The following is a 15568-nucleotide window of genomic DNA, read 5'->3' on the forward strand; positions in this document are numbered from 1 at the left end:
TCTAAGCTTAGCAAGACCTCTGCTTCAAGGTCAGCCGGTATTGATCCAGTGGGAAAAACATCACGGCAGTCGCCCACGTAAACAGACAGGGCGACACAAGAAGCAGGAGGGCAATGGCAGAAACTGCAAGGACTTTTCGCTGGGCGGAAAATCATGTGATAACACTGTCAGCAGTTTTTCATCCCGGGAATGGAAACTGGGAAGCAGACTTCCTCAGCACGACCTCCACCCGGGAGAGTGGAAACTTCATTGAGAAGTTTTTTCCACATGATTGTAAACCGTTGGGAAATACCAAAGGTGGACATGATGGCGTCCCGTCTGAACAAAAAACGGGACAGGTATTGCGCCAGGTCAAGGGACCCTCAGGCAATAGATGTGGACGTTCTGGTAACACCGTGGGTGTACCAGTCGGTGTATGTGTTCCCTCCTCTGCTTCTCATACCTAAGGTGCTGAGAATTATAAGACGTAGAGGAGTAAGAACTATACTCATGGCTCCGGATTGGCCAAGAAGGACTTGGTACCCGGAACTTCAAGAGATGCTTACAGAGGTCTTATGGCCTCTGCCGCTAAGAAGGGACTTGCTTCAGCAAGTACCATGTCTGTTCCAAGACTTACCGCAGCTGCGTTTGTCGGCATGGCGATGGAAAGCCGGATCCTAAGGGAAAAAAGGCATTCCGGAAGAGGTCATTCCTACCCTGGTCAAAGCCAGAAAGGAGGTGACCGCACAACATTATCACCACGTGTGGCGAAAATTTGTTGCGTGGTGTGAGGCCAGGAAGGCCCCACAAAGAAATTTCAACTCGGTCGTTTCCTGCATTTCCTGCAAACAGGAGTGTCTATGGGCCTCAAATTGGGGTCCATTAAGGTTCAAATTCGGCCCTGTAAATTTTCTTCCAGAAAGAATTGGCTTCAGTTCCTGAAGTCCAGAAGTTTGTCAAGGGAGTATTGCATATACAAACCCCTTTTTTGTGCCTCCAGTGGCACTGTGGGATCTCAACGTAGTTCTGGGATTTCTCAAATCACATTGGTTTAAAACCAGTCAAATATGTGGATTTGCAGCATCTCACATAAAAAGTGACCATGCTCTTGGCCCTGGCCTGGACCAGGCGAGTGTCAAATTGGTGGTTTTTTCTCAAAAAAGCCCATATCTGTTTGTCCATTCGGACAGGGCAGAGCTGCGGACTCGTCCCCAGTTCTCTCCCTAAGGTGGTGTCAGTGTTTCACCTGAACCAGCTTATTGTGGTGCCTTGCACCTACTAGGGACTTGGAGGACTCCAAGTTGCTAGAAGTTGTCAGGGCCCTGAAAATATATTCCAGGACAGCTGGAGTCAGAAAATCTGACTCGCTGTTTATACTGTATGCACCCAACAAGTTGGGTGCGCCTGCTTCTAAGCAGTCGATTGCTCGTTGGATTTGTAACACAATTCAACTTGCACATTCTGAGGCAGGCCTGCCACAGTCTAAATCGGTTAAGGCCCATTCCACAAGGAAGGTGGGCTCATCTTGGGCGGCTGCCCGAGAGGTCTCGGCATTACAACTCTGCCGAGCAGCTACGTGGTCAGGGGAGAACACGTTTGTAAAATTCTACAAATTTGATATCCTGGCAAAAGAGGACCTGGAGTTCTCTCATTCGGTGCTGCAGAGTCATCCGCACTCTCCCGCCCGTTTGGGAGCTTTGGTATAATCCCCATGGTCCTTTCAGGAACCCCAGCATCCACTAGGACGATAGAGAAAATAAGAATTTACTTACCGATAATTCTATTTCTCGGAGTCCGTAGTGGATGCTGGGCGCCCATCCCAAGTGCGGATTATCTGCAATACTTGTACATAGTTACAAAAATCGGGTTATTATTGTTGTGAGCCATCTTTTCAGAGGCTCCGCTGTTATCATACTGTTAACTGGGTTTAGATCACAAGTTGTACGGTGTGATTGGTGTGGCTGGTATGAGTCTTACCCGGGATTCAAAATTCCTCCCTTATTGTGTACGCTCGTCCGGGCACAGTACCTAACTGGCTTGGAGGAGGGTCATAGGGGGAGGAGCCAGTGCACACCACCTGATCCTAAAGCTTTACTTTTTGTGCCCTGTCTCCTGCGGAGCCGCTATTCCCCATGGTCCTTTCAGGAACCCCAGCATCCACTACGGACTCCGAGAAATAGAATTATCGGTAAGTAAATTCTTATTATCAAATATTAATTTCCAATATTTGGTGTTTTTATTTTGGGGGGAAGTTAATGTGTAAAACTAGATGGACACTTAAGCATTTGCCATATACTGTATAGATTATAGTATATACTTCAACCTGTCATTTTTGATAGGCCAACCACAGTGAGTTCTCTTTTTAGACTATTTCACTCCTAAGATTTTCACTCATTGCATTTTGGCTTTTTAGGGATTTCGTAAATTTACACTATAATAACATAAAAACTAAAACTGCTAGAGGTAACAAAACAGGACAAGCTTAAATGTAAAGGGCTTCAGCTTTTAATAATCAAATCCTACTTTGTCGTGTAAGAAAATCTTAAATGAACGGTTTCCTTTTAAATGAAGGAACTTTCAACAGTGTGCACCACAATGAATTTTCAAGACGAATGGAAGAAAGTTGAAATGTGGTTTCCTCACATGTCTTTGCATGCTGTTTTAACAGAATATATTTTTAATGTTCTGTTTCTCTTTGGTAAGTATCCTGAGGGTTAGGGAAGAATCGAAGACAAAGGAACATTTTAAAAGGATACTTAACTGCAAGTTAAATACAGGTGAAAAAGCACTCAACAGTGTAACACTGTATAAACCTTTTAATGCAGGTTTTTTCCTAGCTAATGTTTAATCCATTTTTAATAATTAAATGGGGATGTTTTCTGTGATCTGTTTAAAGCAAATAATTCTGTGTAAAAGATTCATGTCCTTTTACAATGAAACTGACCATGATGATCTTCACTTCAAAAGGGATCTTTCATCACATGACCTAAATTCAGCAAGTATTGTAAACCAAAGTATAACTCACATGATTACTTTTGTTAGTCTGATATCCTGTGAATTGACAGTGGTACATTTGGGAGAAGAGTTCATTTTAGCTGCATACAAAGTATATGCTTTCCCATCAGGCCTGCCACATACATAAGGCCTTGTCCTTGCATCATTGCTTTCAGCAGTTGGCATTATAAGATGGACTACACACTGCTGATAGTTCAGTTGTAGAACAAGTGTTCGTACATCAATTTGAACATTACCTGCATCATTTGCAAGTACTAGCACTACACGTTATGTACATAGTACACTATGTAGCAGGGAAGCTTTGAAAACACTCTAACAGGACAGTATTTAGCAGGACTTTTTCATGACGCCTATACATCGACTTATTAGTCTGTCCTAGGGTCTTATCCAGGGACTGTTATCATACAGTTGCCTAATTTTTATATTCATGCTGCTTGTGTAGTCGGTATTCATCTAACCCCAAACACCTTTTGGACTGAAGCTGTAATCTGGACAATAGCTAATATTTTTGGCGGTTTTAAATGCTTCCAATTCAAGTAAAATGTAATAGGAGATTGTTTTTTTTTTTTTAAATATAAATGGGTAATTTGCTACTGCATCCTAAGAATGTACTCTGGAAACAAAAAGAATTGCAAAATATCTTAAATCCTATTTTTAAAGCCACTTGTACATGGATACCTTTGGAATTTAGAGTGCATCTACACTATTCGTCCAACATGTCCTTAAACGTTTTAGAATGAATAAGAAGAATCTGACTGCAGTGAATGGCTACAGCCTGCAAACAATGTACTGCTTATAAATAAATTGTTTTCAAATGCATTATAACCCGTGGTTGTAGTATAATCGGCACCATGGCATATAACAGTCAGACGGTTTTATGACCTATTTTATGTGTGTATGTGGATATCATAAAAACATGAAGGTATCATGTTTTCTCTTTATTTTTTGGAAACAAAAAGGGTACCTGTTGCGAAAGGATTTTCTCTATATTTATGTGAATCTTTGTTTCAGCCCGTGAAAGGGTTCGCATTTAAACAGTCTGTTTCATGATGCTTGATTTAAAATGCACATTGGGAGTTTTTTTTATTTTTTTAGGATACTTCATTCCTGTATGGAGACCCCGTAACTCAGCGGGTTTTTTTTTTGTTTGTTTTTTGTTTCCTTTTATGTATGCCATGTTTTTAACATACTATAAGAACTGAAGCTCCCAATGAATGTATTGTATTTCAATTATTTCATAGGATTGCTAAGAAAATGCTTCTAGAGGAAATAAAAGCCAATCTGTCATCAGACAATGAGGAGTCCTCTGATGATGAAGAGGAGCCTGAAGAAGGCAAAAAGACCAAAGTAAAATCTGAAAAAGTGGATGAGGAAGGTGGGAATATTTTATTTATGTACAAAGCTTATTTGAGTGCAAAAGAGAAAATGCTTTAAATACCTCTGGGCACATCTATGAGCCCACCAGTACTTTTGCAGAAAGTAAACGCTTCTTCCATGCTGCAGATGTAGGGAATCACTGCAGGGATGTTATCCAGCAGCAGCACTAAAGTGCTGAGAGGCTGCAACATCTACAATGCTGATGGATCCGAGCCATAGAATTGAGACTGAGACACAGTCCTTAAACTACATGAAAATGGTTTCGCTTGTTTTCATGGGCACATTTCTTTTATAGAATGTTCTAAATATCAAAATAAATTTGGATGCAGTGGTCATTGGGAGAATGTGCTCTTTCAGTACCTTCCAGTTGAATTAGGGCCTATAAACGATAGACATGTTTTGGGTAAACCTGTACAAATAGATTAAATGTTTCCCTTTTGTGGAGTCACATCTGGCAAATTGACCACCACTGCCATAAAAAGATATGCATATTATAGTATTAAAGTATGTACTGTTTGGAGATCTCAAAAGCCTAATTGGAGAGATTGACCTAAGTAATTTAATCCAATTAAATGTGCATGGTCTGGAAACTAATGATTTTTGAGGTCCCTATATAATGATGAGTTTGCCTTGTTGGGGTTTTAAATCGCAGAATATGTGTGTTCGGTTTAATTCTGATATAATAGTGGTGAGCTTTAGTATCTTGTTTATGTCAAATACTAGAATTAAACACAAACTGAACTAATACATCAACCTTTGAGGGCGACCTGTCCACAAAAATTTGAGAAATTATTCCTAAACGCACCAAAGTATGCTCCCTTGCTTGCGATGTTCATTTTTATTAACTTTGAGTTTGATTTGTATAACTTAATGCTAATCCTGTTCAAGTGTGTGTGTGTGTTTGTTTATGTATATAAATAAATTAATGTGTGTGTATATATGGGTCGGGTATGGGATCCTGGCAGTCAGAATACAAACGCTGGATCCCGGGTGCCAGAATGCTCGCAACAGGACGATCACTAGAAAGGTTCTATTCCCACTAATTATATATTTCTCTTGCGTCCTAGGGGATACTGGGGTGGTCTTAGTACCATGGGGTATAGATGGGGTTCATTGGAGCCATGGCACTTTTAAAAATACTGTCTCCTCCACTCTATGCCTCTCCTGCAGACTCAGTTTAGAAAAATGTGCCCAAGGAGCCGAGTGCATTCTCTGGAGCTCCAGAGAGTTTTCTTCAAACTTTCTTTCTCTTACGTCCTAGAGGATGTTGGGGTACACATTAGTACCATGGGGTATAGACTGGTCCATTAGGAGCCATGGGCGCTTTCAGAGATCAATAGGGTGGGCAGGCTCCTCCCTCTATGACCCTCCTACCAGACTCAGTTTAGAAAATGTGCCCGGAGGAGCCGGTCACAGCTAGGGGAGTTTTCTTATTAACTTTTTTTTTTATTAGCTTTTTAGGTACAGGAAGGCTGCTGGCAACAGCCTTCCTGCTTCGTGGGACTTAGGGGGGGGGGGGGGGAGAGTAGGAACCAACTCTAGAAGTTAATGGTTCTCTATCTCTGCTGACAGGACACTGAGCTCCTGAGGGTGAGGATCGCAAGCCCACCAGGCGACCGCTCACTCCCGCAGCACGGCTGCCACCCACTAACAGCCAGAAGTAAGAAGAGTGGTGAGTACAGCGCCGGCGTCCCAGTTAGTGGATCGCCGGCGGGTATGGCGGCACAAGGGTGGGAGCGCAGCTCTGACAGGCTGCACTCCAGGAAGGCTCAGCAACACTTCGTGTAGGCACTTGGGGGGTGTCTTGGGCCAGCGCAGTCACCCTAAACTGGTCAGACGCTATCAGGGGCTAATCCCGCTATTAGCATAGAGACCTCCGGCCAGTATAATCAAATTTGTGTGGGAAGCTGCGTGCCTTTTCCAAGCGGATCCAGCACCCATCAGCGCTATTTTCCTCCCTGCAGACACAGAAGAAATGCTGACATGGAGCACTCACCCTCCACATAACTCCAGTTACTGCGGTAAAAGGGTGTAATAGACTGGGGGGGGGGGATGAGGAGGAAGTGAAGTGTTAGTAATAATCAACTATTAAGGTTCCAAAGGGTGCTGTGTGACTGGCTCCTTAGACTCTGTGACTCTCTGAAGGTACTCTGGGGGGAAACTGTATCTGACATTTTCGTGTGTGTATATCCCACATTACCATGTCTAAGGACTGTGTGTCCTATGCTGCAGAGTGTTTATCTTCTCCTGAGGAGTCTATCCCATGTACTCAGGACTGCAATATACTGTCTCAGCCTGAATCAGAACCCCCATGGGTGGATTCTTTTAAGGGGAGTGATATCCCAGATTTCTACAAGGATGTCACATACTGAGAAAGAGATGCAGTTTTTGAGGAAATCTGTTGAGGGGTTACAGTATTTGTCCCCCACTACTTAATAAAAAAACCCCACCTACATACCCACAAAAGCGTACAATTGCCCAGATAATGCAAGCTGAGACTGATACCTACTCTGATGCAGGAGATGGTGATGGGGACATGCAGGGAGGGGATGCACCCCTTGCAAAAGGGGTGCAAATAATGATTGAAGCCATTAGGGATGTTTTCTCTGGCTGGGTCCACAGGTTATCCACAGGATAACATTGGGATATTCTGGAGCGTCAGCGGATTGGCACCAAATCGATCACGAGCTTTGTGGCCTCCCAGGATGCATCGGGCTCGCCCATATAATCCCGCCCACCGACTCAGTCAAATCAGATTTTTGTTTGGTGTGGCAGGAGTCGGACCATGGTCACAGGGCTGCTGTGTTTGGCAGCCCTAAGCTTTAATTTTGATAAATTTTTATAGTCTTACCATTTTTGGAGTGATCTTTCCTAAAAGCGTCTTACACGCTCCAACAACTCTCCACCGGGTCGCAACAACGCTTACCCGCGGTACAAGTGCTGTCTCGACGGGCGTATGTGTCGGATGTTACTAGCAGGTCCAGAAGACGTTACCAGGCTGTGGCCGGAGCACGGGGAGAAGGTAAGGCATCGATTCCGCTTAGAGGGGGAATACGGACACAGCTGCACTGATTTGGGAGAAGACTACCAAACAGTAGCTAGCGCGCCATCACCACGGGTGCACTAGCACTAGGCTTTAGGGATCATAAGGCGGCAGGTTTATTTTGAGGCCGAGATCCCTAGGGTTCATGTCTGCAGTGGGGAGTCAGACGCTCTCCTGGTCGCCCCCTCCCCCCAGTTCATGACAATTTACTGTGCGTCTCTCGCCATGAACTGATTGCCTCACTTCCGTCTCAGACGCTACCACGAGAGGACTCGGTCGCAGCATAGGCCGCTGCGTCTGTATACACTAAGGTTTACCGCTAAGAGACTGGGTGGCAGACATGAGTGTCTGCATGCACTAAACGTTCACTGAGCGTCTGTGTCCACTAAGCGCTACCGCAAGGAGAGTATGACCGGTGCTTCTGCTTGCACAGTGCGTCTGTGTTCACTAAGAGTTCCCGGAGCGGCAGTGTACACTAGTAGCGTCTGGATCCACTCAGCGGTTTGCTAACGTATTGATCGATCCTGGAAGTTGGGTGAGTCTCCCTGAATCCCACTCCACAAAGTAAGGGTTATACAGCACTAAATTTCTATCTACTGTGTTAGTACGAATAGTTAAGTTTAGTGCCTATTGCATATGAGTTTTGTACAATGCTGTGGTTTTCTCCGCAATTGCGTCTGAATACAATAAAATAAATGTATAGCACAGAGAACAGTAAGTGTACGACTACTTACTTGAAATGTGTTTGTAGTTGATAATATGCTCATATGACTAATATATAACATGTGGCTGACTGCTAGTGTGATTTCTGACTTTATATATGTTTGTCTCTGATAGACATGATGGCCTCTCGCCCCAACAAGAAGCTTCGGAGGTACTGTTTCAGGTCGAGGGACCCATGCGCAGTGTCGGTGGATGCACTAGTCACTCAGTGGACGTTTCAGTCTGTGTATGTGTTCCCTCCTCTTCCGCTCATCCCAAAGGTTCTCAAGCTCATAAAAAGAACAGGAGTTCAGGCGATCCTCATTGGTCCGGACTGGCCAAGACGGGCTTGGTACGCGGATCTTCTGGAATTACTGCTGGAGGATCCGAGGCCTCTTCCTCTTCGCGAGGACATTTTACAAAAGGGGCTGTTCGCCTATCAAGACTTACCGTATCTACATTTGAAGGCATGGAGGTTGAACGCCAGATCTCAGCTCGGAAAGGCATTCCGAAAAAGGTCATTCCTACCCTGATACAGGCTAGGAAGGGAGTAAAGTCAAAGCATTACCAACAAATTTGGAAAAAGTATGTGTCTTGGTGTGAATCCAAGAAGTTTCCTGCGGTGAAGTTTCAACTTGGATGGTTTGTCCTTTTTGTGCAAGCAGGTGTGGCTGTGGACCTACGCTTAGGCTCCATAAAGGTCCAGATTTCGGCCTTGTCCATTTTCTTCTAGAAAGAATTGGCGGCTCTTCCTGTGGTTCAGACATTCTTGAAAGGGGTTCTGCATATTCAACTACCCTTTGTACCTTCTACGGCACCTTGTGATCTAAATGTGGTGCTGCAGTTCCTGCAATCTGATTGGTTCGAGCCTTTACAGGACATGGACGTCAAATTTCTTACTTGGATGGTGGTCACTCTGTTGGCATTGGCGTCTGCTCGACGTTTGTAGAAATAGGGGGCGTTGTCCTGTAAAAGCCCCTATTTAATTTTCCATGAGGATAGAGCTGAGCTCAGAACGTGTCAGCAGTTTCTTCGAAAGGTTGTGTCAGCCTTTCATATTAATCAACCTATTGTGGTGACAGTGGCTACTGACTCCTCAATTACCTGAAAGTCCTAGGATGTTGTGAGGGCTTTGAAAATCTATGTGAAGAGAAGTTCTCGTCACAGGAAGTCGGACGCTCTGTTTGTCCTTTATGATCCCAACAAGGTTGGGTGTCCTGCTTCTAAGCAGACAATTTCTCGCTTGATCAGGTTCACTATCCATCATGCTTATTCTACGGCAGGCTTGCCGTGTCCAAAATCTGTTAAGGCCCACTCTACTCTTAAGGTGGGTTCTTCCTGGGCGGCTGCCCGGGGTGTTTCGGCTCTTCAGCGTTGCCGAGCAGCTACTTTGGTCTTGGTCAGACACGTTTGCTAAGTTCTACAAGTTCGATACTTTGACCTCTGAGAATTTAAAGTTTGGTCAATTGGTTCTGCAGGAACCTCAGCACTTTCACTCCCGTACTGGGAGCTTTGGTACATCCCCATGGTACTAATGCGGACCCCAGCATCCTCTAGGACGTAAGAGAAAATAGGATTTTAACTACGTACTAGTAAATCCTATTCTCGTCGTCCATAGAGGATGCTGGGCGCCCGCCCAGTGCTTCATATTCCTGCATTGTTACTTGGTTTGTTTTGCTAGTGCAGCCGTTGCTGAATCGTTCCAAGTTGGTTCGCTTGGCTTTCTTTTTGTTGTACGTGTGAGCTGGTGTGAATCTCGCCATTATCTGTGTTTTTCCTTCTCTCGAAGTATGTTTGTCTCCTCGGGCACAGTTTCTAGACTGAGTCTGGTAGGAGGGGCATAGAGGGAGCAGCCAACCCACACTATTGATCTCTTAAAATGCCCATCGCTCCTATTGGACCAGTCTATACCCCATGGTACTAATGTGGACCCCAGCATCCTCTACGAGAAAAGTGTTTACCGGTAGGTAATTAAAATAAAAATATTTTATTTGCAGGCAGCACTGTCAGGCACCAGTCTGCCTACATCTTGGGACTTAGGGGGGAGACTGGAGGGGAGGGGGGAGGGGAGGGGGGAGGGGGGGGGGTCGGTACCAACCTCTTGAAGGGTTAATGGTGCGTATCCCCGCTGACAGTACACAAGCTCCTGCGGTGTTTCGCTAACCCCCAGGGTGTGTGCACACTCCGACAGCAAGCCGCCACGCCTAACAGTGCTGAAGACGCCGGAGTGGTGAGTACTAACCGGGGTCCCAGTTAGCTGGTCCCCTGTCTGAATGCTGGCATAAGGGGGTGGCGGGAACGCTGCACTGCCGCTGCATACACCCGCACTGTCGCTGCCATGGAAAAGTGTTTTTACCCTATTTTCTACCTTTAGGAGACATTTGGCAGTATGATTTAACAGACTGAACACTGTGCGCCATTAATGGGGCGGTGCTTGCCAGGGAGCGGGACCAGCAGCTCAGAGGCGCCATTTCCTGCGGCATACGACTCCAGGCTGCATGCAGAGAAGCGCTGCTCCTCCAAGGACCCTCCATTGCACCTGTAATTGGTACCAAGGGGGTTTGTAGACTAAGGTTATAGCTACTGTCCAGCTAAGCACTTCTTTAGCTTAAAGTGGCAGTTTGCTGGCTTCTGCTCTCTGTCTCAATCCTTGCAGGTCTGTGTAGGTTGCTGTGTTATATTTAACATATTCCTGTGTGTGTGTGTGTTTTCTGCTGTTAAATATGTGTCGCAAAAAGATTACGTCAGTCCTGTAACACACAGTTTTCCCCCACCCCTGGGGGATCTCTCTTGTGTACCCAGTGTAGTATCCCTTTACAGGGTAACAGCTCTCATGAGCCAGCGTGGCTGGACTCCATTAAGGGGATGATTACTGATATCACCACTGAACTAGCTACAGCCAAGCAAGAAAGCCAGGTGTTTAAAATATCTACAGATGATTTTCTAGTTCACACTGCAGACACTAGACCTGCTTCCCAGCCCCCTCTGCCAGTTTCACAGAAACGAACGCTGCCCCATGTGCTCCAGTTTGACTCTGATAATGACGTGCCAGATTTAGAGGAGGAAGAAGCTGAGGGGAAAAAGCAGACAGTGCTCTGACTCAGGTTGTGGAAACTCTGATTTATTCTATTTGAGAGTTCCTAAATATTCCTGATAAGGTAACAGAACCTGTTGAGGAATTGTTTTTCAATATAAAACCTAAGTCTCATGCTACATTCCCTGTTTCTAAGGAATTAAACGTGCTTTTTAAAGAAGCGTGTGTTAATCCTGACAAAAAGTTTGAAACCCCTAAAAGGTTAATAACTACATTTACATTTCCCTCTGAGGATAGGAAGGTGTGTGTCTAGGCTGTCATAAAAGATTGGGCTGCTTGTACCTGGTGCTTTCTCCTTAAAGGACTCTGCAGATCGCAATATCCAAATGACTTTCAAATCCATTTACAAGGCAGCGGAGATCGCTCAGAAACCCACTATTGCTTGTGGTTGGATCACAAGGGCCATTGTTAAATGGACCGATAATGTCATGGAGGGTTTTGACACCATGCCTCAGGATGAGCTTCTAACACTAATGCATCATATTCAGGATTCAGCTAACTTCATAAGTGAGGCTATAAAAGAGATTGGCTTTATCAATTCACGCAATACGGCTATGGCTGTGTCGGCGCGCAGGGCTTTGTGGCTGCAACAGTGGATAGCGGATGCTGATTTCAAGAAGGGCGTTGAAAATCTCCCGTTTACTGGGGAAGCTTTGTTTGGCGAGGAACTAAACAAGTGGATTTCACAAGCTACTGCCGGTAAGTCCATCTATCTGCCGTCGGCAGCTCCTCCTGCTAGGCGTGCTTATCCAGACCCCTCTCTCCAGTCCTTTCATGTGGCCAGATTCAGGGGCAGAGCCAGAGGTGCTTCTAACGCTACCAGAGGTAATCGAGGTAAACAACGCAGACCAGCGGCTTCTGGTTCCCTGGAGCAGGGTTCAGGCTCTTCCGCTTCCAAGCCCTCCGCGTGAGGGTTGGCCCCAGCTTCAGGGGAAATTTCAGGTGGGTGCTTGCCTCCAGTATTTCAGCCATGTTCGGGTGGAATCCTGCCGAGATCCTTGTGTGAGAGACCTAATCTCCCATGGATACCGGTTGGAGTTTCAGGAGCTCCATCCTCACAGATTCTTCTAGCCAGGCTTGCCAGCTTCACCTGCATCAAGAGCTACCTTGCTGGAGGCCATCCAACGACTGCAACAAACACAGGTTATTCCAATTCCCCCTCTACTCAGGATCAAGGGCTTCTATTCCAGCCTGTTCGTGGTACCGAAACCAGATGGTTCGGTCCGACCAATTCTGAACCTCAGATCTCTGAACCCTTACCTACAGGTATTCAAGTTCAAGATGGAATCCCTGAGAGCGGTGATCTCAGGCCTGGAGGAGGGGGAATTCCTGGTATCCCTGGATATTAAGGATGCGTACCTTTACATCCCAATATGGCCGTCTCATCAGGCTTAACTCCGGTTTGCACTACAAGATACTTCCAGTTTCAGGCCTTTAAGCTTTGGTCTCTCCACGACACCACAGGTGTTCACAAAGGTGACAGCGGAGATGATGCTACAACTCCATGTGATGGGTGTGAACATCGGTCTATACTTGGACGATCTTCTCATAAAAGCTGTATCCCAGGCTCGGTTGTTGGAAAGCTACAGGGCTACTGACTGCTCACGGGTGGATTCTCAATCTGCAGAAGTCGCACCTGGAACAGTCACACGGTGTGTCAGAAGGTTTACCTTCCTATGGGCAAAGCCTTGACGATTCAGTCAATGGTAAGCTCCGTTCTGAAACCTCCCAAAATCTCTGTGCATATCTGCATCCACCTGCTGGGCAAGATGGTATCCTCGTACGAGGCAATTCAGTACGGAAGATTCCATGCACGTCCATTTAAGCTGGATGTGCTTATGAAATGGTCAGGGTCAACCCTGCACATGCACCAGAGGATATCCCTTACACAAAGAGCAAGGATTTCCTTGTTATGGTGGTTACAGATCTCCCACCTGGTGGAGGGTTGACACTTCGGAATTCAGACCTGGATTCTATTAACTGCGGATGCAAGCCTCTGCGGTTGGGGTACTGTAACCCAGGTGGTTCAGTACCAAGGAAGGTGGTTACTTCAGGAGGCCTCTCTTCAGATAAACATTCTGGAACTCGGGGCCATTTACAGTGCCCTTCTACAAGCTGCTTCTCTCCTCCAACATCAGGCCATACAGGTCCGGTCAGACAACGCTACGGCGGTGGCGTACATAAACAAGGAGGAACTTTAAGCAGGGCCGCAATGCGAGAGGTATCAAGGATACTCCTCTGGGTGGAACGCAATGCCAGGGCCATGTCGGCCATCTTCATTCCAGGAGTGGACAACTGTGAAGCAGACATCCTCAGCAGGCACAACCTGCACCCGGGGGAGTGGGGCCTTCACCTGCAGGTGTTTCAACTGTTGGCTCAACAGTGAGGCTGCCCGCTGATCGATATGACGGCTTCTCGACTCAACAAGAAGCTCCGTTGCTACTGCTCCAGGACAAGGGATCCACAGGCTGCAATGGTGGATTTTCTGACAGTGCCGTGGATTTACCAGTTCATCTATCTGTTCTCTCCAATTCCTCTCATTCCCAGGGTCCTAAAGAGACTAAAAAGGGAAGCGTTCAGGCAATTCTGATTGCCCCGGATTGGCCTTGCCGGGCCTGGTATGCGGACCTCCTGGCCATGTCCCTCGAAGAGTCCTGGCCTCTGCTGCTACAAAAGGACCAGCTTATGCAAGGTCTGTTCGTCTATCCAGACGTACCGCGGCTACTTTTGACGGCAGGGCGGTTGAAAGATTTTGGCCCGAAAAGGTTGTTTCGACTATGGTCCAGTCTAGGAAGGTGGTCACATCTAAGCATTACCACCGCATCTGGAAGAAGTATGTCTCCTGGTGTGAGAGTCGACAGTACTCCACTGCAGATATTCATCTAGGCAGGTTCTTGCTCTTCCTGCAAGCCGGTGTGGATATGGGCCTTCGTTTAGGATCCATTCAAGTTCCGATCTCAGCCCTGTCTATTTTCTTCCAGAAACAGTTGGCTGTTATCCCAGAAGTCCAGACATTCTTGAAAGGTGTCATTCGGATTCAGCCACCCTTTGTACCTCCCATGGCACCGTGGGATCTCAATTTTGGTCCTGACTTTTTTCTCCAATCTGAATGGTTTGAACCCTTAACCGGGTGGACATGAAATAGTGGACTTGGAAGACTGTCATTTTGTTGGCCTTGGCCTCAGCGAGGCGTGTTGGAATTGGGGCCCTTATCCTGTAAGAGCCCTTATCTGGTGTTTCACGAGGATAGAGCGGAGCTCAGGACTCGCCTGCAGTTTCTGCCTAAGGTTGTGACGGCATTTCACATCATATATCTATGCTGCTTTGGTATCGACGTGATAATTATCCCACAGTGGCAATCACTTATTTGTAAGTGGACATCGTGAATTAAAATCTACTATTTCTATGGTGGTCTGCACTATTTGTTTCATTGTTTTTTACAAGTGACATTGTGGAACTTTATGAACAAAGAGAAGCCTCTTGGTTCTATCGTAATCACGTGAAGTTTTTAATTAAATTATACCGCATTCAGATCACAAATAACGGATCCCACCCGGTAAGAGAAACGTGTCCTTACCGGGTGGGATCCGGCATTTGCTCTGCTATGGTGGCTTTCCGACCCGGCAATATACCGGGTCGGTTGCCATAGCAGCGGTGGGGCGCAGCAGGGCGGGGTTGGAGGCGGCGCTGGGAGATGAGCTCATCTCCTGCGCCGCCTCTCCCTATGCTGTGAATGGGAACCGTGTCGCATCGATGCGGCTCACATTCACACTGCACCTGACCCGGTATTCAACCCGGGTATAATCCTTCTTTTGTACCGGGTTGAATTACCGGGTCAGGCGACCCGCTAATTCCGGCAGAGTGCTTTCACATCGCACACTGACCCGTGTCGACACGGCAATATGCTGTGTCGATACCAGGTTGTTTGTGCGATGTGAAAGGGTTATTAGAGTTTATACTTCTTGTTGTGTGAATAATAACACGGGGTTGAATGTGGTGTTCCTCTTAGCGCTAAAAATTTGTATTTTGTTCTAATATGTTAAATTCTGAGTAAATTGGACGCTTACTCTTGTACACAAGTATAGCTACATTGTGGGGGACTTTTATTGTGCACCATTACTGAAAATACTTTCTTGTTCACTAATTTTGCATTAAACATCAACAAGGCGATAGTGGTTCCTGTGTTGTCTGACACGTCAGTTTCCTCAAAATCCTTGGACTTTGGGCTTTGAAGGTGTATGTCAAGAGAGCAGCTCTCCACAGGAAATCAGATTCTTTGTTCTCTGACGCTACATAGATTGGTTGTCCTGCTTAAAAGCAGTCTATTGCATGTTGTATCCGTCTGACTATCAAATAGG

General features: G+C 46.0%; 1 protein-coding gene across 2 annotated transcripts in view; it reads left to right on the forward strand.

Annotated features, from left to right (window-relative positions):
* Nucleotides 1–15568, forward strand: part of ATRX (ATRX chromatin remodeler) — a 561376-nt gene that overhangs the window by 221464 nt on the left and 324344 nt on the right. For both annotated transcript variants that reach the window (XM_063937173.1, XM_063937174.1), the window contains one exon: nt 4236–4369. In XM_063937173.1, coding sequence (XP_063793243.1) covers nt 4236–4369 — 134 coding nt within the window. The remainder of the gene's footprint in view (nt 1–4235; nt 4370–15568) is intronic.

The sequence above is a fragment of the Pseudophryne corroboree genome, chromosome 8 (assembly GCF_028390025.1).
Source record: "Pseudophryne corroboree isolate aPseCor3 chromosome 8, aPseCor3.hap2, whole genome shotgun sequence".
Classification (NCBI taxonomy): domain Eukaryota; kingdom Metazoa; phylum Chordata; class Amphibia; order Anura; family Myobatrachidae; genus Pseudophryne; species Pseudophryne corroboree.